The sequence below is a fragment of the Pararge aegeria genome, chromosome 12 (assembly GCF_905163445.1).
Source record: "Pararge aegeria chromosome 12, ilParAegt1.1, whole genome shotgun sequence".
Taxonomy (NCBI): Eukaryota; Metazoa; Arthropoda; class Insecta; order Lepidoptera; family Nymphalidae; genus Pararge; species Pararge aegeria.
In genome coordinates this window covers 16,888,975-16,912,607 of record NC_053191.1, presented here as the reverse complement: position 1 = coordinate 16,912,607, position 23,633 = coordinate 16,888,975, and the positions used below count along the sequence as shown (strand labels likewise).

Genomic DNA, 23,633 nt, shown 5'->3' with positions numbered 1-23,633 from the left:
GCCAAAAGCGATTTACAGTTCCGGTACGATGCCGTGTAGAAACCGATTACGGCTTCGTTCTTTGAACGAAAAATATGATGAAATCTTATTCCCCTGTTTTCACTTCCAAAACTGAGCAGATTCAAGTATTCGTCATGAAAGTTTTAAGAAAGATTACGTCTAGGTTTATCTTCCTTTCTTTCATGTTGGTTTTTTTTTTAATTTATCTTTGAGTCCTCTAAACATGGAGTTAAAAAGGTGTATTATCTGTAATTTTAGAGGCTCATACTTTCTGAATTGTTCAGCCTTTCAAGGAATAAAAAATGAAAGCGACATGTCTACTCAGGTCTATACTGTTTACGAATAAAATGACTGTTCTAGTCAAATATGTCTAGAGGAATCATATATAATTCCGCTTAGTTACCTTGTATCTCTCTAGGCACGTTAAGTCTCAGCTTGCTGGTGTCTCTGTAAATGTATCGGAGCTGGAAGTACGTCTGTATACACACGGCGACGATGCCCAAACTCATGTGCATTGTGAAGTTTGTGAAGTTGATGCCCTGAAAGGAGTTAAACAATGCCCTTCAAGGTTTGGAAACAGTGGTTTCAGTGCTAGAAATAAAAAACAGTGATAAAATTACTACAATGCTATACTATGGACGTAGATAAAATTACTACAGTATACCTCAGCCTTTATCAGATACTATACAAGCTTTGAATAATAGGTATTATTGGCAATTGTATTTGTTTTGTTGATAAAGGTTTCTACCTATGGGTGTGTCTGTCTGTGGAATCGTATTTTCCAAACGGATGAGCCGATTTTGATTTGCGTTTTTTGTTTGACAGGTGAATTAGTCGGAAGCGTTATTAGCTATGTTTGATGAAAATCGGCCCATGATGGGCGCCGCCACAAAATGGCGGAATACATATTTTTCAACTCCCTCTATATGGATATAAAATAAAAGGGATTGACTAGTAGAAATTTATACACTATGACAAATTGTAAAACCAAGGTGGCCGCCACTACAAAATGGAGAATTAAATATTTTTGCACAATCTTAATATATATAAATCTCCTGTCACGATGTTTGTCCGCGATGGACTCCTAAACTACTTAACCGATTTCAAATTAAATTGGTACACCGTGAGCAGTCTGGTCCAACTTAAGAGATAGGATAGCTTACCTTTAATTATAGTCGCATTTTTTTTTTATTGCACATTATTTGTCTATAATTAGTTGAGTCACATGTTATATATATATATATATATACTACTATACTCATTGAAGGCTTAGCGATACAGAATACTTTAAAAACAAAATCAATTGCAGACGAAGTCGCGGGCAACAGCTAGTATGGTTATAAATTTAACGTGTCGGGGGTTTTAAATTTTTTCAATTTAGTTACTACTTCAGGACTGGACTACTTAGTGGACTACGGCTGTAACCCCTTCTCATTGTGGGAATAGAACCTTGCCCGGTAATCGGTTGATATGCCGATAATGATATAAAAGATTTTGCAACAAAATATAGCACTCGCTAAAGACACCATTTTAGTATCGCCTTCATACGTTACTTCGGTCCCCTACGGTCCTACTTTCTTTAACCATTGGTGGGCCAACTACCAGTGGAGAAACTGACTTACAGCTAGCACAACAGCTTTATTAGAAGCGATGATGACGTTAGGTGGGTCTCCAACTGGCGTGGCGGTACCACCTATGTTGCTGAACAGCACCATCGACATCAGTATCGGCACCGGATCCATATCCATCACCTCACATAGTCTGAAAAGAGATTTTTAGTTGTAGTTGAAAAAAGCGGTGATACCCTAGTGATCAGGAATCTGCCTTCTCTTTCGGGGGCTGAGTTCGAACCCCGATACCTCTAGCTTTTTTCAGTTCTGTGGGTTTTAAGCAATTTTATATAACTTGTTTTAACAAGGCAGTTGTCCTCTTCATAAAGGCGCTGTCATAGCTCAAATTCATAAAATATTAAATAAGTATTACAACATTCCAAATTTTGAGGAAATATTTTTAAAAAAGAGTTACCCCAGATTAAGGGGCTATGGCCTCACACTTGAATATCACTATCAGCAATAGAGTAATACAAATGTGGAATGCCTTGCCTGAAGATGTAGTGACTGCAGAATCACTGAATCAGTTTAAGAATAGACTGGATAAACATCAAAAAGACAAAGAGCGCAAGAAATGATATAGACGCATCAGTGAAAGCTGCTTAGTCTATTATATAATAATAATAATAATCTTACAGTTAATACGTCTTGCTTAACAGGTATCAACGCGCTTGGCGCGGTAGAGAGCACTCGATTGAAACATCGTACGCGACCCATTACTGACCCACTACCACTTTCAAGGCACAAGTGTCTACCACGATGGCCAAATGTGAACTGGACTCTTTATAACTCTAAGAGCATGCAGATTTCCTCACGACATTTAACTTTATCGTTAAAGCAAGTGATTTTAAGACTTCGCACGACTTTGGAAAACTCTCAAGTTTCCTAAAGATGTTTATTTTTAACGCTAAAGCAAGTTTCTTATCATATACTTAGCTGTCCCTGATTGTTACCTGATTGTTACTGGCGTCATTAATAGCACGGTGGTGACGTTGTCCAAAAACGTGGAGAGGATCGCCGTGATTGCGCAGAGCAGCGTGATCAACGGCCAAAGCTTGCCCTTTGTGACCTTTGAAAGGATCGGAGACGACACGTTTAAGCAGTTAGCAATTATAGATAAAGTTTAATTTGCTCAAAATTCTTCAAAATTAAATTCGACAAAAACAAAAGATTAAAATAACCTTTAACGCATCGCTATACGATTTGCGACATATCGGTGCGATTTTTGTCTCCAAAAACAAAAATCAAAGAATAACATAAATAATTTAGTGCAAAAGAGATCCTATAGCAAGTGCGAGCGTAGCGATGCGGTGACCATTGCCATCCCAAATCGAGAAGATAGATATTTATAAAGCGGTTGAACCCTTAAGGCTGCCTAAATGCGGCTTGTGTTGTGAGCTTTAACGTGTAAATTGAAAGTAGATAAAAATAACCGAAACTGACGGCTTAACTTGCTATCCGAGAAACGAAGCTGGACAGTGCTGGATAAATTCCGTCCGTACTTAGTAGTAAATACTGACCTCGAAAGTAAAAACAGCTAAAAAGTCAAACATCCCAGTTTCCGCCATTATTGCAACTAGGATCATCATGCTGAACAGCAGCAGCAGGGTTTCCATGTCCAGCCAAGAGACCAGCTCGGACAAGGAAGGTCTCTCTCCGATCAGAGAGAGAACTGCCAGCGATGTTGTAGATATTAGCACCGCTGCCATGGTACGGTTGATGATCTGGGGAAAGAAAACATTTAATTAATCGTAGTCTTTTTCAAGTATGAAAACATAATATAATAATAATAATGTAGTAATAAAGCACTATTTAGAAATTGTAAAAACATAAATATTTTTTGTAAGGGATAGGAGCTGAGCTGAGGCTAGGAGGAGGAAGTTATCTTTCAAACTTCCGAAGACGGGTATCCATCCACTTGCTGACTTGGTTCACCGCCAAAAAAACGAACTGCTATCGCCTAATATGTAGTGCTGCGGTCAAGCCGAACATTATTAATGCAGTTTGTTAAAGGGAATTCAGAGTATTTTAATGAAGGCAAAATCGGAGTAGGTCCTCGGGACGGGCATTTACTATTTGCAATGTTTACGTGATTGAAGGTTTTAGAGTGGGTGACTAAAGCTACAGTAGCAAGAACGCATATTATTCGCCCCATATGTTTAAATGAGTTGAAATACTATCAGTACATAGTATCATAAGTTTGTAGATTTGGCACTTCCAGTACCATTGAAAAAAATTTACGTTTGGTATCTGATTTATTGAGGTAGGTGTAGCCTATGTAGCAGTCCCCTAATTTACGCGAGGGAAACCGCAGGCCACATCTAGTTATATTTTATAACAGTTTCGCACTTTCAGTAAGTCCTTTGAACGAAGGAATTCTCAATTCGTTTTCGTTCATCTCTCTCACGCTTGTCTTTGCCACGTTGCTCCCATCATTCCGACAAAATCATCGTTCTACCTAATTCGTTGCCGGCCTCTAGATCGCTTCCCTTCTCCCGGATACCATTCTGTATCTCTTTTTGCCTACCTGTCTTGCCTTGTTGCCTGCACACATTTCTACCCATTTCCATTTTAGTTTTTTTGACTTTTATATAAATATCTATTATGTTGGTTTCTTTACCAACCAACATGGCAACGGAAACATAAAAAACAAATGAACGACCAAGTAAATTATTTACAAGCGGCGATAGCCTAATGGTTCTCCTGCCTGCCTCCCTCTCGGGGGACTGAGTTAAATCCCTGGCATGCAGCTCTATCTTTCGAGGTATATGGCCAGTATCACTAAGGAAAGTGTTGATAGCCTAGTGTTTAGGACGGAGCGGTGTTTGAACACACGATGGTCAAACCTCTGGTTTTTTTTTTGTTTGAAAACCTTATTGCGCACACACACATTTCATATAACGTTACATGTATACACAGAAGTATACATACACAGAAGAAACTTAGATTAGAAAAGTGCGCAAAGGCTGTCATATCGCTAATGCGATCTCTTTCAGGCAACCTTTGACGTATATATATATTTATATATACGTATGTACGAATATATATATTTATTGGTAAATATACATTTTAATAATAATAATAAACTACATACACATTAATCCTGATAATACACACAGAAGAAACATAATATATATACTACTAAGTACCAAACACTTACTTTATTATGTAGATATATACATATTTATACAGTATACTACGTACTATCATGTTATTTGTTACATAGATAAGAAAAGGATTTACAAACGTTTCTTGAATATGTTAAGGGCTTTATCGTGACGTACGTCAGTACACAGGGTAGGAGTATAATATGTGCGTTTTATCCAATAAAATATTACTTTCTTTAACGTTGAAGGTAAACATCGTGAGAAAACATACCTGCATGCCAGACAGTTCTAACTATTGTTTTACGAAACATAAAAAAAAAAAATCAAAAAAAAATCGTTGTAGTTGTAGTAAACGTTTCTTTTTTTTTCAAGCATTATTTTCCGCGCGCTTAATTCGTCCCTACCCATGCCATTAAAGATTAAAGAAAGCGGCTTGGAAAATATAGGTAAGTAGGTAAAAATATTCTACGTCATAAGTCTTCATTGCACATGTTGACTAATGACTTATGACTTAAAATTAATTGATATAATTAAGTCTGTCATTAAAGTAGTGTTAAAGATTACATCAACGTTTTACAAAACGGACAATCAATTTACAATCTTAATTAAAACGTAACAAGATAGAAAATACTATGGTTTTAAATCTACTTCGACTTAATAGTTAGTTTTATTATAAAATACGAGTATATGGTTATTTGTACAGATATTTATCATCGCAACACGTGTATCGTTGGCAGGGTAGTGAGGTAAACTTTGGAAAACGAGGATTTCTTATGTCTGTCGATATCCGTTGTAAGATATTTATATAGTAGGTCTTTCGTTTTTTTTGTAAACACGATGAATAACGTATTTATTTTGATACTGATTAATATCAAACTTATAAAAACACCATACGCAAATATTGCATTATTTTAGAACAAATTTTATTGCTATAAAAAAGGTTATAGTGAGTAAACCTTATAAGATATATATGTACAACGTGTAACCGAATTACGATATTTGAATAACGATGTTGAAGGGTGCATAAGAACATTTCATAAATATTTCATAAATACCTTAAAAAATTTTAAATGTAAAGAAGCATATTTATTTTTCCATACAAACTGTTTTTTTTTTTACGCAATCGAGCAAGTGGGTCACCTGATGTTAAGTGATCGCCGCCGCCCATAAACATCTGCAGGACCAGAGGAGCCACCGATGCGTTGCCGGCTTTTAAGGAATTTGTTTATCCGCCCCTTGAATAACCCTAGATTGTATTTTTGAGGAAACACATCAGATGGGAGATTGTTCCATAATTTGCAAGTGCGCGGTAGAAATGATCTGGTATTTCGAACAGTAGAAGAATTTAGGCATTCAGAATTCAAAACATTCTAAGTGTTTACTTATGACAACCCTATTGTCATAAGTAAACACTTATATATAGATATATTAAAGACTGACACGTGCATAGTACCTACGCTACGCGACCAGTATCTAATACAGTGGCAGGAGTCACTTGATTTTAATTTAGCATGCGATATGAGGGTAGTGTTTGATTTATTTCAGTATAAACTATGCAAAAATGGTTTACTCAAAGACAATTAGAGTTTCGGTTTCACAGATAAGTCTCAGAGACAGTAAATAATGTACTTCTAAAGCATGTAAAGTACACACGTTCATAAGTAATTATGTCTTTCCGACATTTTTCATTGATTATCCGCTTTTATTGATCGTAGCGTGACGTTACATAGCCTTTTAATTGGACTATCCAGCACAAAAAGATTATTCAAATTCCAATCAGTAACTAGTTCCTGAGACCAAACAAACTCTGTAGTTTTGTAATATAGTATTGATTCAAATTCTTTATGTAGGCACTTTAGTCAGTGGCGGTACTTCCATACAAGCCGAAAACCCGGGGTTGCGTTACTATAAATAATATAACATTAATATTATTTATCTACGGAGTCGTAAACTTATATATTTTCTCTGTATGTATTTGTATATATTTATATATATATATATATATGTATATAATATATATATATTTATTAGTGTATGTATATTACTATATTATTTGTATTTGTATTAGCTATTTATGTATTTTTGTTAAATATAGTAGATGCAGTTTAAGTTATGACATATTTTTAAAATTGCACTATCCTGTTTCCATAATCATTTTCTTCTTTCATTAAGAGTTGATTGGAGGAGATCGCTTAAAGCGATAAGACCGCCTTTGCGCATTTTTATTCTTCTTATATTTATGTTTTCATTTTATATTATCTTTATCGCTTAATTGTGTGCAATAAAGAATTTATCTATCTATCTATCTATCTATAAATATCTCTCTTAAATTTGGTTCGAATATTCCGAAATGAAATTCACAAAATAATAAACACTTTTACTCTTTGTCTACGATACTGCAAGCACGACGTTACTCTGTCTCTGTGCACTCTGTGGTAGCAACCAGCCGAACGCGATAAGCGCCGCGCCGAATCTGTAGAACTCTGTTTGATGCTCCCATTAAAATAAATTGTTCGTTGGTATTGCATATTCTTTTTGTAAAGAAAAGAATGGTTGGAACTCGCCTGGTTATGACATAAATTACCAGGTGCTATAAAATCAAAGAGACCAGAACTCACCGAAACACTTGGAGTTCTGTGATTTATTTTTTAATTTTCTTTAAAAAAGAAATCAGAAACTTCTTTATCCAACCAATTATCAATCAAAATGTCCAGTCATAATTCGCGTGTTGACCTTAATCGTAGTGTTTTTCAAAGATTTATTGATATTGTTTGTCATTTCTTGAGCACAATAAGAATGGTGACTTAGATTAGCTCAAATTCAAGACCTAGGAACGCCACTGACTTTAGTATTGAAGCATTAGTACATATGTCTCCCCTATTATGAGGTGATGGTCATACCTAAATTAACTAACTCAAACTTAAAGCTAGAAGGGTTCCAAACGCGCGCTGATCTAGTACCCACAACAAAGTTATCCGGATGTATATTTTGACGTCATACGATAGCCGCGCATCTTTAGTCAAATGCCATAAACAATCGGATCAAAAGGTTTTCTGATAAAGATAATGTGTTTGATAAAACCAGCGGTAACGGATTGCATAGGGATGGTTTAAGGTAGATTAAATATGGCTTACATTGTAACTGCACACCCTAAAGAATAAGAAGGGGAAAGAGTCCGAACATATGTGTCGCAAGACTCAATTCGGAATGTCTCTTATTTAACTTTTAGCCGCTAAGTTTATAGGTTCTTATTTATTTTACTTCTACAGCTGATAAACGAGAGAGCTCACCTAATGTTAAGGCCACCTCACCGCCATTAAAAACATGTAAAGCACCAGATGAGCTTTCAGACAACAATTAAATTTTGTTTTAATATGTACGTGTCTGTTTTTTTTTAGACTTTATTTGTATACCACTACGAAGTTAGGACAATGAAGGTAGAATAGAAACACAAAGATCGGAGTAGAATACGAAAGGCGGTCAGCGTTTTTTAATAACGTGCACTAACTAAGCAATAACTATTAAATGCTTTAAATGCTAGGCTTATTTTGAATCATTTTGAAGGATTTATTCAGTTACCCAGGCTTAAAAGCATTATTTACCCGTCCTCAGGTCGTAAGTTATATATTCTGTGACGAGTTTCGGGAAGCAAGAGGTAAGATGCATAGATATCTACCGAAAGATGTTCAATGAATACCAAGGAAACGGCCCCTGTAGGGTTAGCCCGGGCAGGAGACAAAAACTATATCCCCCGGTAATATCCTGTCCTGTCAAGGAATATAACTAACGTGTCGATCTGCTTAAGCACTGGAACAGGAAATAAGAAAAGCTTATCCCCGTTTATTATATCACATTATTTGGATATTATTTCCACTTGTGCGCCAGTGTTTAGAGAGTTAATAAGCTGTGGGAGAAGATACATTTTTATCCTTTCCCCGGAGAGAAAATAGTCTCCTGTCCATGCTAGCCGTGCTGGGGGTCTTTTCGGGATAAAAGTAGGTACACTATCTCCGTCTCCAGCTATTTCTGTGCCAATATCAAGATAGATTCAAACAATGGGCTAAAATATCATTTGCTTCTACGGTGATGGAAACATCGTGAAGAATTCATGCTATTGTGTGGCATAAATTTTGTATATAACTCGAAGCAAATAACTATCGTAGGTAAATACGAATACATAAAAACTGCACTTACCTCAAAAATAATCAGCACATACAGTCCAAAGAGTAATATACAGGCGTATATAACACCACTACTGGCATCTAACGGATCGATCGTGTACTTTAACGCAAATGGCGCTGTCTGGTTGGCTGTCGTGCGCATACGTAATGCGTATACGCCGCTTTGATTGGTCAGATTTGAATGTAGAGCTAAGACGGCAGACCGAGACTCCCCCTCGCTGAAGTCGAGGTCTTCTTCTTGTAATAGTATCGACCAGGGTTCAGATGTCTGAAATATCAAATAGTTATAGTCAAATTTGCAGATTTTTGTTGAGTTTCAAAGCTTTTGTTTGTCTATACTTTTAGGCCGCCCTAATAGTGAAAAAAATTATGATTAAAATTAAAAATTGAAAAGCTACGAACCCTATTAAATCTCCAATTATAGCTTGGTCTGAAAGAAACTCATAACTCTTTTTCATTTGTCACCATCTCGTATTACCATTACAATCATTTTGAGATTATAACACGACCGCCCCAAAAAGAAGTGTTAGGTATATTATCATGGTTCGTATATTTATTCGTGTTCGACCACAACATCTTACTGGCAAAATATATTTGGTTGCTTGAGATATCCTTAGAATCATCCCAACAGATAACAAAGCGGCTGTATAGTACAATTTTGAGGAAGGAAAATTCAACCACGAATTCTAGATTCGTTATTTATTAAGTGTCACAGAATATCGTGATACAAACCTCTTTAGCAGTAGCATCAGGTTCTATTATAGGACCCTGATTATCCACTGGCCATCTCTCAAGCCACACATCCATCCGCCTTGCCTCGTCTCGTCTCGTATTATTCAGCCGGCCTTCCGCCTGCTCGGTGAGAAACGGTCCCGACAGCTTAACTAACATCGACAGCTGAACATCTGATATGTTGAGAACGTAACCTGGAAAAGATAAATTATTTTGACAATAAGCTAACCTGTAGAGTGTAGTGTAAAACAAATAATATAAAACACGAGTATTTTATTTTACATTACAACACGTGTTTTATGATTAGTGTCCCGATTGCGTAAAGGTTGTACCTCACTGCAATAAAGTATATGGGTACACGAAGTATTCTTGATACACCCGGGTAATATAGATTTATTTAAATACCATAATATCATTTACATATTATTTTCTTGAATAAATAGATTGTATCTCATTTAATTTTTTATAATTATAAACATAATTCTGAATAATTAGATAAAATTTAATGTTTAATATAATTGAACCTACTCATGGCTTTATTCGCTTTATTACGGGGATCGAACTGAAGTCTTAATTGTTGGGATAGCCTGAGCCTAAAAATAGATTTTATTAATGTATGTATTATATGAATACACTGAATGAATACACTTTTATTTTACACCAAAGAAAAAAAGTAGTTACAGAGATATAAATACATATCAAGAGAGTACAATTTGGAGTTTTACTTGAACTCGTTGATCTCAGAAACTATTGGACCAATTTGAAAAAAATTCTTAGTGTTTGATAGCCCATTTATCGAGGAAGGCTATAAGCTATATGATCACGCTAAGACAAATAGGAGCATAGCACCAACTGAGAAAGTTTCAAAATCGGGGTTTTTTTTCTTTGAGAGCGTAAACGGTTAAAGTTTCGATAAAATCATGTAAGACAAAGTCGCTCCTCTTGAAAAGTTCTAAAGAAAAGCCGACGAAAGCGACAGCATATGTCTATCTTTGAAGGTTGATTCATTAGCGGACTAAATCGCGAGGGTCCGCATAATTCAATACTCGTACGTGTTGTAAACAAAACGCATACGTTATTGGCAGAGAGTGCAGTTTCAACACAGCAGTCACAGGTCGTTCACCGAAGACCTTGTAATACCTAGCTTGTTTAGTCTAACGGTCTAGTCTGGTCTTATACCTGCGTGAGGTGAGCAAGATTTGTGAACGTTAATCGAGACAAGAACATGACTGCAGTTTCTTATATATAGTGGTGACAATTCTCTGTACGATAAGGGAAGTTCTGTGGATTTAATCTGTTTATCAAAATGTTATATTTAGTCGCCTCCATAGGTTCATTGTCAATATTAAATCTACGTTGTATATACATGGAAAATACACAAATGTGTATAAATATAAAAATACAATTTATGGTCAAAGGTGTACATGAACGTGAACATGTATTCAAAATGAAATAAAATAGCGCGTAAAGTGGCGTTAACAGGTACTTACTCTTAGTTTCTCCAGGACTGACAGATGAGCCCCGTACGATGTCCTCCCGCTCATTATACATCATGAAAATTAGCGTAAAGAAGATCCAGCAACCAAGGAGTATGGTCATTTTCACGTAATGCCTTGCGGCTGCCATCTAGTGTAAAAAAGCAACTATATAAATTAACAATTTAAGAAACTCCTGAAAGATTTTTTTAAACAAATCTAAGAACAATCCCGACTAATAATTAATTTTAAATAAAAAATAAAATTAAAATTGCATCATTCGTTCGGGAGCTGTGATGCCATACACAAACACTAACATAAACAGACACACAGACACATTAACACACATTCACACACACAAACACACACCACACATAAATAATCACACTCACACACACATTCTCACACATAAACGATCACGCATAGACACACTCTGTCACACATACACACACACACACACACACACACACACACAAACAATCACACTCACACGCACACACACTCTCGCACACTACACGCACGCACGCACACGCACACGCAATCGAGCACACCGACACACACATTATTAGCTAGCTAGTAGCTATTAAATAATATTCAAAGAGTCTCACCTTCGTTTGCCTTTTCGGCGGATCATTTTCTGAACTGCAATAAGAATACAACTTTAGTGTTAATTACAAATTTGATAAAAGATAATTCAATATTAAGAGCCATCATTGCTATTGCTTAGTTTTGAGCGGTGATAGCCTAGTGGTTAGAGCTTCGGCTTTCGGAGTGACCAAGTTCGATCTCAGGCACGCACCTCTTTTCGGAGTTTTGATCGTTTTTAATTTAAAAATATCACTTTGCTCTAACGGTAAAGGAAAAAATCGTGAGGAAACCTGCTAAAAGGTGTGTGACGTCTACCAACCTGCATTTGGCCAGCGTGGTGGACTACGGCCTAAACTTGGGTAGGACTTCGACTTCACTTAAGGGGGGCGAGTTCGAATCCATCGTGAGGAAACCTGCATGCCTGAGCATTTTTCCATAATATTCTTAAAGGTGTGTGGAGTCCACCAATCCGCACTGGGTTAGCTTGGTGGACAACGGCCTTAACCTTAACATAGGTGATGATGGATTAAATGCATTATATTAATAAATTTACCCAAACATTAATTTATACATGAATGCTATAGTGTTGATATAACAATAATAACATAACAAATAATTAATTAATGCTTTAGAACTAAATTTTATTAAACATGATCATTGTAGTTTTTTTTTTACATCAATATAAGTGTTATTATCTTATATTTTTAAACGAGCAATTCTTGTATATATATAATTGGAATCTCGGAATCGGCTCCAACGATTTTCATGAAATTTAGTATACAGGGGGTTTCGGGGGCGATAAATCGATCTAGCTAGGATTCAGAAAATGACATTTTGTTTGTGTTTTCCGGTAATAACCGATTTGGTGCAGACGAAGTTGCACGGGTCGGCTAGTTATATTTATAAAACAAAAAAATGTATGACGTCTATAAGTGCTGTAACTATAGCCTAAACTGAATAAAGATTTGATTGATTGATTGATTGAACCCCTTCTTATTATTAGAGGTCCCGTGTCCTATAGTGGGCTGGTTATGGGTTCTTGGGCCGGTTCTTTAATTGTATATTTTATCCTATTACCCCAGAAATCATCAGGTATATAACTTATAAGTAATGTTCTCGGGGTATTTAAAAATATAAACTTTCTAACTTAAGCACGATTTCACAGCTAAACCGATCTGGCTTCGACTTGGCTTGTAACCAAATAAACCTAGCATGCGCACCGAGATTATGTCTATCGATTATCCCATCTCTTTCTGTAGAACTAAGACGTGATACGGATAGTGTTAATATTCTCGTGGCGCATGCTAGCCCTACTAGAGACATATCTTAACATTTTCTTATCCTAGACCAAAACCTTTACCGCGGAAAGATTAAAAAAACTGGTAACAGCTGTAATTATAAGAAAACAACACACCCTCGATCCTTTGCCGGATTATGAATTTCAACGCCATCCAGTTTCCCATCGATGTTGGGTATCTCTTCCACCCTATTATTGTTCAGGTGGGGCGCCGACTTCACCAGAGGCAGCCGCTTCGATTCCGGCGTAGCACCGTTCTTGACTTTCAATGGTATGTTTTCTTGGTTACTTGCTGGAAATAAAAAAGAAAATTTCCGTTATGCACGAGAAAATAAATAAAAATAAAGTTACTTTATTTTCGAAAAGATTGCTTGTGGTCCCCACACTAGGTAGCCTGTATCGCGGAGACCATGAATCACTTCTTATTTTGTTTAACAATGGACTAATGGAGTTCCTTGTATGATCTAAATGTTTATATATCTATAAGATTTATATTTATTTATTTTTTTTGTTTATTTTTTATTTCTTTTCTTTGTATTTTATGTTTTCACGTAAAATCATAATATGAATTCCTATGTATCTAATGTCTATGTACTGTAAGCCAGAATTAAAAGGCTTTTTTATTTTTAGGTGACTGACTGACTGACTGATCTATCAACGCACAGCTGTAACCACTTGACTGATCGGGCTGAAATTTTGCACACAGACAGTCATAACAACGTAGGCATCCGCTAAGAAAGTTTGTATAAAATCCTTCATCCTTCATGAAATTTGATTTTTTGATTTTAGATCTAAAAATAAAGAAATACCTGTTTTACTAACGATAACCTAAAGAAACACATACAACAACGACATAAAACGACATATGAAATTAAGTTGTACAATTGCAATCTATCGTTAAAAAGCGATCTTTGCCAAGCAACCAAATTGCAGAGGACAAAATCAGTGACAGGTGATACTAACATAGTAGACAGTAGTGGTACTAAATTCTATTTAATTCTAGCTTCTGCCCGCGACTTCGTCTGCGTGGGTTTCGACTCGTTAACAATTTTTAACCTTTCCATGGGAACTATTTGAGAGATCTGTATAGAAAGTCTTTTGCATTAAATAAGTGACATGCATACCAAATTTCAAACCTGTCTGCCCGCTCGTAAACAATTTTCAATTTTCCCTAGGGAACTACTTAAGGAAACGGTTTAAAAGGTAGCCTATGTTCTTTTCCATCTCAAATTCTACATGAATGTCAAATTTCATCCAAATCCGTGCAGTCGTTTTTGCGTGATTGAGTAACAATTATACACACTTTGACGTTTATAATATTTCATATTATATCATAATTATATTTATATATATATATAATAGGATTCCAATTAGAAGTCAGTTTCCCAGAATGGTCTTTACCTATTTGTTATTACCTTAATGGGTTACATGTTAAATAATGCCCACGCAATAAGTTTTAAATGGAATATTTGAACAGTGATTATGCATGATATGATAAAAAAATAGCAGGTGTAGCGGGTACGGGCGTTGTGGCACGGGACGATCGCTTTTCGGGCCAATTGTTCCACATATAACATTGTATAAACATTAATAAACTAATTGTGCCCTGCGGTTTCACGCGAGAACAACGAGACACAGAATATTTACTGCTAAATAGTCCACAACCTGCCGTTATACCTAAATAAGTTTAATGTTGATGTCGTAGTATGAACTCAAATCCTGCCAAGTTTTATTTTAAATCATTCAGTAGCTTCGGAGTTCGGGGTGATGCACGACCAAGATGTGGACGTACAGATAAAAAAGAAAAAAAAAAGTTTTGGCTTCAGTATCGATTATAGAGTGCACCGCAATCATTTTTTAACAAATCTTCAATCTACAGAATGTTTATGTTAATTATTACTTTATATAATATTACTAGCTGTTACCCGCGACTTCGTCTGCGTTTGATTTTGTTTTTATCGTATTCAGTATCGCTAAGCCTTAAATGAGTACATGTGACTGTCAATTAATTATAGACAAATAATTTGCAATAAAATAAAATTGCGACTATAATGAAATATCTAAGCTATCCTATCTCTTAAGTTGGACCAAACTGCTCACTGTGTGCCAATTTAATTTAAAATCGATTAAGTAGTTTAGGAGTCCATCGCGGACAAACATCGTGACAGGAGATTTATATTTATTAAGATGTTACAGATTTACTATAAGTAGGTACAGACAAGTATAGATAAAAACAGAGACGACCTTTCTGGCTCAGTGGAGAGCGCTTGATCTTTTAGTGGGAGATCCCCGGTTCGACGCCTGAGGCAATTTGGAAATTTAAAATTTCTGAATTTTTGGCTTTGTCCGTAGCTAGTAATCAACCTATCGACAATGACTGGCCACCAAGAGATTTCGCGTAACTTGTGTTACGGGTACTAAGATAGCTGTTGAATATTTTATGAATAGAATACAGATAAATACTTATAATATACAGATAAACACCCAGACACTGAAAAACAATTATGTTCATCACACAAACATTTTCCTGATGTGGGAATCGAACCCTCGGCCTAGGACTCTGAAAGCAGGGTCGCTGCCCACTGGGCCAGTCGGCCGTCAAAAAATTATAATTATGAAAGCCCATCAATCCCCATTGGAGCAGTGTGGAAGGCATTATCTCTAAATCGATTACTCCTATGCTCCTATTACTCCTATAGTATCATGGTGATATTGATGATATAACCTCGTGACACCAATTATGGGAAGTGGAAATAACCATAAAGGCTGTTTGGTTAAAGTTACAAGTGCCATTGTTGTTGGTCATCGGAATATGATAATTAATCTGTGTAGCCAGTGTTTGGTTACTTCAAGGTTTTTAGGATTCCGTAGTACACTGTACAACTTGGACTATATTAAAAAAAAATCTAAAAACAACTGGGCCGATTTTTATATGAACAGCTATACCCCCTAAGCTATAATCTATAGCAACTAACAGTCAGAAGATGGCGCGGTGCTGATATTTATTATTTTAATTTTACCTTTAAAATACTACTAGCCGCTACTGAGCCGATTTTCATAAAGTATAGCTGTTTCCTGCCCCAAGCGGAGTGGCCACATTTCTGAAGCAATCCATTTTTATTAATGTTTTTACTAAGTAAACAGTTTAACGAAAATTACTGGACCGATTTTAATATTTATTTTCGTAAGATGAGAGCTAACTTTCTATATATAAATTTATCTTAGTCTCCAAGTCACAAAGGGGCTCTGCATTTATTTCTCTAGGTTACCTATTTACTTAAAACGATTTGATCGATGTTGTATCAAAAGAAAGCCGCCACGTTGCTCTTTATCAGCTGATGTTTCTACTAAATTACAATTTTTTAAACCACTGGGCCGATTTGGTAATAGGAGGAGCCGCCGATTTGCTTTTTGGAAGCTGATGTTGTTACTAAATTACCTAGTAATTCCTAAAAAAATATGGACTGATTTTGATTCGACTGAACTTAGTCGCTGTTTAGAAGCTTATGATTTAAATTTTATTTTTAAATTTAAAACAACTGGACCGATTTTGTCTGAAAACACCACGTCGTTTTACTAAAATACTGCTTTTCTAAAAATTGCTGGAAATTTTTTGTTGCGTCGGAAGGACAAAGACGTGCATTTGGATCGATCGAAATCGACCCAGTAGTTAAAAGTAAAAACATACTAAAAACGAGTGGGTCGACTTCGATCGACTGTCACCGAGAGAATGGCCGCTTTCCGGTTTGTATGTTTACAAACACGCACTTACTTTGTATTTTGTTCGTTTTTGACTTGCTTCCAAGCAGATGTGTAGGAGACGCTATTTTTAAACCGGTGCGAGCCGGTTCGGCGAGGCGACCAGAACGATTATAATAATCATTACACCGATTTAGCACGGCACTTTACCGGTAGCATTAAATGCTAGCATTCGAAACGCACATTATGGCACCCTGCAGACGTCAATAATATTGACACTAATCGTTATATTGTCATTAATATTGTATGTAATGCGTATGTAAATAGGTATCGTAGTGTGATGGATAAAAATATTGTAAAGTAGCTGTTGCCCGCGTCCTTACACGGTTTTTTACAAATCCAGTGGAAACCTCTTGTTTTCTTGGGATAAAAAGTAGCGAAGGTCACTTTTCGTCATTTTAAATAACGCTATTCCAAAAATCAAGTCGATTGGTTGTTTAGTAAGGCTGTGAAGCAAGGACAAACAAACACACTTTCGCATTTTTACTATTAGTTAGGATATTTATATTGACAATAATATTGAATATGTGCGGGGAGCCCATGGCGCTAAACCAAGCTGATTTATCTTCATCTTTAACCTTAGCCTTAATCTTAAGACTAGTTTATAATTGAGTATTAATATTAAGTATTGATATAATATGATTTTGTTTCCACACTTAGGCGAGTCATAATCATAATTTTAAAAAATATAAAAAATCTGCATAAGTCATATTTGTAGACGCTCACGAATTCTACCAACAACTTTTTCGCCATTGCTCTCGGCAATAACTTTACTCTTTTTTCTAATTCATACCCGTGTAAAGTCGGGGCGGGTTACTAATTTGAAAAATTTAAAATTTAATTTATGTCCATAAAAATATAACAAAATTAAAAAAAAATGGACAATATAAATATTAGAAGCAAAAATAAACTCGTTGTGCAGTTTACTAGGCTACATAAAATTGCTAATTCATTCAAGGGCAATTGTAAATTATTTTATAACAAATTACCGAATGAAATCTTTGAGATGTCTCTCAATAAGTTCAAAGTTTACATAAAACGTAAGCTTACATAAAAATCCTATTATAACGTGTGAATTTCTCTAACTTCATAGCTTAATATAAATTTACTGTGAGATGGTGATAACAAAAAAAAACTACCCGGCTAAGTTTGTTGAAGGCTCTTCCTAGACCAGGGCACGTTTGGAACCTTCGTAGCTTTAGGTTTAAGTTGGCGAACGAAGTTATCACCATCCCCTTACAATTATGTAAACATATTATATGTATGAACGCTTCATAAGTGCCTGTGATAGGCCTACATGAATAAAGAACTTTGAATTTGAATTTAATAATATACATTAAAAGCTAGAAAAAACACGTCATAACTCCAAAAAGAGAAAACGCAGTAGTTTTGTTAATGTAAATACACTTGGTAGGTAGTTGATAACAATGATTTGTTGATTTACTAAATATCAACTTCACCTAATTTGACATCTAACACCATAACTCAAGGTCCGATTACGCGTCGCGGAATAATTTTTACTGTAAACATTTGTTCATGAACATACTAATTTTGTTTGTAATTTTACTTTAACTTTGAGCGTATGTTATTTGTAAGTAAATACAAATAAGGTGGTTATAGTTAACCACAGATGAATCTAAATATCGGATGTCGACTATCTGTATCGATTTACTCGCTCGCAATAGAGGAGTCGTTTTCGAGTATGGAATAATCGAACGTCCGAGAAAAATTGATCTTATAACATTGCATTTAAGCTGAAATTTTCTTAAAAAAAATTAACACAGCGTTTGTTAAACAACAATCAGAAGTACCGGATTATCGACTCCAAAACGAGCGACATTAGATCCATTTTACTTTGAAGATACAGAGTTTGATATGCGAAAACGACTACTCGATTGCGAGCGAACAAATCTTGGACTAAGGCTCCTCGCAAATCAGTGACCAGTTCCAATAATATATAACATCCAAAATTCAAAATTCATTTATTGCAAGTAGGCCTACTTTATTAACACTTTTGTAACGTCAAGTCAGTCTGTTTGTAATGACTCTACCACCGGTTGCGAAGGAGGCTTACTGAGAAGAAGCCGAAAAAATAAATTCAGCAGATAACTCTTTTCCAACATTATTTTACAGTTTAACAATCTTTAGAATTCTTCTATCTTGTACGTAAGCGGCCCGCTTACAAGCACACCTCCGTCGTCGTCATCATCATATCAAACTATTACCGGCCCAGTGCAGGTTTCCCATATAGAAAAGGGTTTAGGCCGTAGTCCACCACGCTATCACTTAAATAGATATTTCGATGTTATGCCACGTTCATTTGAAGGGCCCTAACACAAAACGACCTCACTGAACATTGGATTCTATTAAAAACCGTCCAATTGTTATTCATTTAATAATTCACTTATCTATAGGTAACTATTTTTATATTTTTTTCAAGTCCTAGACCACGAGGAAAATCTGTTATACTGTTAATAGAACAAAGACCTTGGCTGACACACTTTTTTTTTGTTATTGTTGTTTAAAATTGCGTGTTTATTTCTGTTTTTAGGTATTTAAGGTCACGTGAGCCTATTTTAATTTTTAGTTGTCTTCGCGTCCTGCAGTCCAGGGACACGTTTCAAGGTGGTGTGACCTAGCTACTACAGCATAAATCATACATCATAACATCGATTGACAAAGATCAAAGTGGGTAACGAGTGTACGACTTTTTTCAAGTTAAAATTTTGACACTATCTTTTCTGCGTGCCTTGGTATACCTACGTTACTTAGTAATGAATTACCCAAAAGTTCCAAATTTGTTGGACACCGGGATGTAACCTTACGAGTTTCAAAAATACCAACTTAATATTGCTTTAAATTTTATGCAATTATAATGGAATTTTGTTTAATATAAGTTAGTTTTTAGTAGTAGTTTGAATTTTATGCAATGATAAAGGAATTTTGTTTTTAATATAAGTTAGTTTCGTATTATGTGGTTCAACGATTTGTATATACTGTATAATTGGTTGCATTTGTGCTTAAAGATCTATTTTCGTGCCAAGAACAAGATGAGCACACGGTTGGTCAACTAGGAGTTCCATAATATACCTTGTGATACCTACACCTAAATATTATGCTTTTCACACTATACGCTCAGCAATGCCTCATTACATAACGTCAACACAGCCTATATAGGCTTAGCGGGTAAGTAATGTTGTACTGGAGTCCCTGGGAGCTTTTATGATTTGAATAAGGAAGCGAACATATTTTAAATGCTCGGCATATCTGAATATATCTGTTCATTTTTATATTGCTTTATCTGTCACTCACCAGAGCCTGAAGCGCGAACCATAGAGTAAAAAATAATCCTTCGAAACTTTATTTTATTGCCTCGCGAGGTGCGAAAAGAAGAGTATTAAACTCAGGGTTAAAGCTTTCTTCGTTTTGGGCGCCCCTCACACCCACGTTTGCTTGGGATATATCCAGATGCCCGTAACTTAAGACATACGTACTCCATTGTTGAAAAATCTACTACCTATTACGCTTTACGAGGTTTTGATAATGGTTTTATGCATTACAACTTGTTTTTTAACAGCACTTTTTAGGTCTAAAAAGCCTTAAGTTTCCATTCTCTTACACAAACGTGCGGGCTCTAGGTACATGTTCATTAAGGGTCTCTTTTTCATTATTAAATTTTCTCCCATTAATTTCTGCCCATCTCTTTTTTAAGAAATTACCTAAGAATTTTAACAGATTGTATAATTTGATTTTTCGCCAATCTTTGTCTAACATGCATAGCAACAAATTTTAAAGATAAATGATAAAGAACAAATTTTGCTTCGCATCGTGTCTCGTGACTAAGGGCAGATTGGTTAGTTACCAATCTGCCGGGCGTATACCGAACAAAACACGCATTATTAAACCTCCATTATTTTTTAAGCTTCTCAATTATTTTCAAATTCGTGTCCGGCTTTTTTAATAGTTGCAGGTGGTCATTACACAGTAACACATTAATTACGTGAGCACGATCCACCCACGAAAGGACACTGGGAATAATTGTGTACCTACTTTATTCTTGACATTATTATTATCATTTTAAACAAATAATTCAAGTAGATAGAAACAGTATAGTTATACTAATATTATTTAGGTAATATTTGCAAGGGGCTAACGATCATCGCTTAAAGCGGTATTGTTTTAAAATAACAGTTTAATTTGACCGACCTTGACCTCCTAAAAATAAGGTTTATTAATACTGAAGCAAAACGTAAAAGAATATAAAATGAATACTGGTTCAATCGATGGTAGTTAAGGGGCGGGCAGGTATATGATCTGATTCCTAAAAATAAGTACACAATATCTAATCGATAGTACTAGGAGAGCATAAGTTCATAGAAACAAAGACACCAATTTACTTCTCAAAATATCCTAAGTATCCGAAACAGATTTCCTTCCGGAAACTAAACCCGTTCAAGTTATTGAGCAGTCAACCCCCGAAATTAGTTTTTTTTTAACTTTTCATTAATTTCTTCTTTTCCCTAATATTTCTGATACGGTAAAATCCAAGTGTGTTTTGTAATTGTTACTTTACGTCCAATGCTTGATTATTGGAATTGAGTTATTTGCAAGGACAGAGAATAACGTAATCAACGCGGACCAAGTACACGGGACCGTTATAAAATAAAAAATCTTTCTTTCGTTTTTTTAGAGTAATTATTGTTGGACTGAGCAGATGACCCACCTGATGATAAGTGGGAAACCAACGCCTATAAACAGAGCATTTACACTTCACGGGGCATGCAAGGAGCAAGCCCTGCAAATGACGCTCCGTGTCCATCAATTTCTGGGGTAGGTGCGAAGCCTTTTGGCCTGTAATTACACCGGCAACCACGCCCTTCAGACCGGAACACAGCATTGCAACAATGCTGCTTAGCGGCAGAAAAAAGCCTGGTGGTAGCACTTTCCCGAATGATCTCTGCAAAAAGCTCCTACTACTACTAAATAAAAAAAAAAACGAAAAGGGTTCTGGAAATCTTGACGGCAAACTACTAACGAATAAAAAGTACTAGGTAGCAGGCCATAAATTAATGGAAACCAACTCACCAATTTCCTTCTCATATCGTTTCTGGAACTGCTGCAAATCTGGGTCATACTTGATCTTCTTGGGCAACTTCAGCCATACTTGAACAGCTTCAGCTGTCAACTCCCCAGCTGACACCAGGGAGTACTGGCTCCTGCTTAGTTCAGGGGTTTCCGGCTGCCTGGACACACCACTCCATTCTTTAACACGTTTAACCCATCTAGGCATTTTCTCAATACAGTTCTTAACACTATCAGCTTATTTAAGTCATTTGGATGCGAAAACTTTATTGATATTTGATATTTTGATAACTTTTTATTTAATCTATGGTTTTCACCAACAGTTAATTTTTATTAGCAAATATCTATATCTAACTTTTAACAGTTTTTATACATTAAAGCACGTAAGTATTTCTTAAGCGTTGAATTTCATTTTTCACTTTTGTAAAACCACTTTTTAAGTATGTATTTCAAAAGTATTTCACAACAGTTATTTATTCAATTATGAGTATCTTGAAACTATCTGTCAGAAGACTTATTGTTAGAATTATGCTTTCTGTCAGCCTATTATTATACTCCTTGGCATTCGTTTGGCATTAGTTATTACGATTTTTTTTGTGAGCAAATAAATTGTTGACGCGGGTAAATATATTTCTATGTTTGCACTTAAAGACTTTTGAATGTTAAAGATAGTTTTCTCTATCTATTCGTGGAGGCGTCTACAGTTAAACTGAGCACAGCGATCGGTTTACATTTTTAAAGGCCTAAATAAATAAACAATAAACGATTCCGAGATATTCGTGACCATATACCTATTCCTTACAATAGAATTTCCAGGTAAACCATTAAGTACAAAGGACATCCTTATCGGCCCTTAGGGACGCAGCTTTGGTATCTAAACCGATTAGGTATTTATCTGATTAGGTAGACGAAGCCTAAACCCCGTATCTACATTCTCGAGAGGAAACAAGACAACGCGAGAGTGCGTACCTAATACCTAAAGCGAGTGGAAGTAGTCGTGGAAAATTAATCTTATATTTCTACTAGGTACATCAAGAAAATTTATCAGTTGCATTTGCAATTTACCTCGCTGTAATAAATGTACTTTATTACATTTATATACTTAGGATTTATTTACTTTTTATACCAGGATTTTCCTGTATAAAACTAATTGCCTATGTAACTAATTCTATAACAAAAATTAATATCTTAACGACAAGACTGCTTGGAAGCTACCCACTCTAAATAACTCCAATAAATTCTAAAGTGTTTAAACTAAGGAGTAATGTTTACAAAGAGCAATCTGCTGAGTTTTTTGCCGGCTTCTTAGAATCTGCCTTCCGAATCCTAGATAGAGTCACTACAAACAGACTGACATGACGTTTCAAAAGTGATTATAAACTAGGCCTACTTGAAATAAACTAGAAGGGTAAAGGCCCACCACGCTGGCCCAATGCGGATTGATGGACTGCACACGCCTTTGAGAACATTATGAAGAACTCTCAGGCATGCTGGTTTCTTCACGATGTTTTCCTTCACCGTTGAAGCAAGTGATATTTTAATTGCTGTAAACGCACATAACTCAGAAAAGTTAGAGGTTTGTACTGGGATTCGAACTCGCCACCCCGAAAAATAAACCGAAGCTCTCTTACCACTAGGCTATCACCGCCTTCCTCGCATGTAGGTAACCTAAAAAATGCACAATCTAAACAACTACATACTAACGACCTACCTGGCGCAACGGTGAGCGCTGTGAATTTAAGCAGGAAGTCCCGAGTTCGATTCCCGGCAGGTGCAATTTCTCAATTTTCTCTGTTTTGGTC

General features: G+C 35.8%; 1 protein-coding gene across 1 annotated transcript in view; it reads right to left on the bottom strand.

Moving 5' to 3' along the window:
- LOC120628220 (P protein-like) overlaps nt 1–22,140 on the bottom strand; it is a 30,712-nt gene extending 8,572 nt beyond the window's left edge. The window contains exons 1-10 of the mRNA XM_039896479.1: nt 21,835–22,140; nt 13,108–13,282; nt 11,714–11,747; nt 11,121–11,256; nt 9,631–9,824; nt 8,912–9,166; nt 3,131–3,334; nt 2,564–2,679; nt 1,623–1,761; nt 404–539 (exon numbers count right to left, since the gene is read on the bottom strand). Coding sequence (XP_039752413.1) covers nt 404–539; nt 1,623–1,761; nt 2,564–2,679; nt 3,131–3,334; nt 8,912–9,166; nt 9,631–9,824; nt 11,121–11,256; nt 11,714–11,747; nt 13,108–13,282; nt 21,835–22,039 — 1,594 coding nt within the window. The 5' untranslated portion in view covers nt 22,040–22,140. The remainder of the gene's footprint in view (nt 1–403; nt 540–1,622; nt 1,762–2,563; nt 2,680–3,130; nt 3,335–8,911; nt 9,167–9,630; nt 9,825–11,120; nt 11,257–11,713; nt 11,748–13,107; nt 13,283–21,834) is intronic.
- Nucleotides 22,141–23,633: the final 1,493 nt, after the last annotated feature.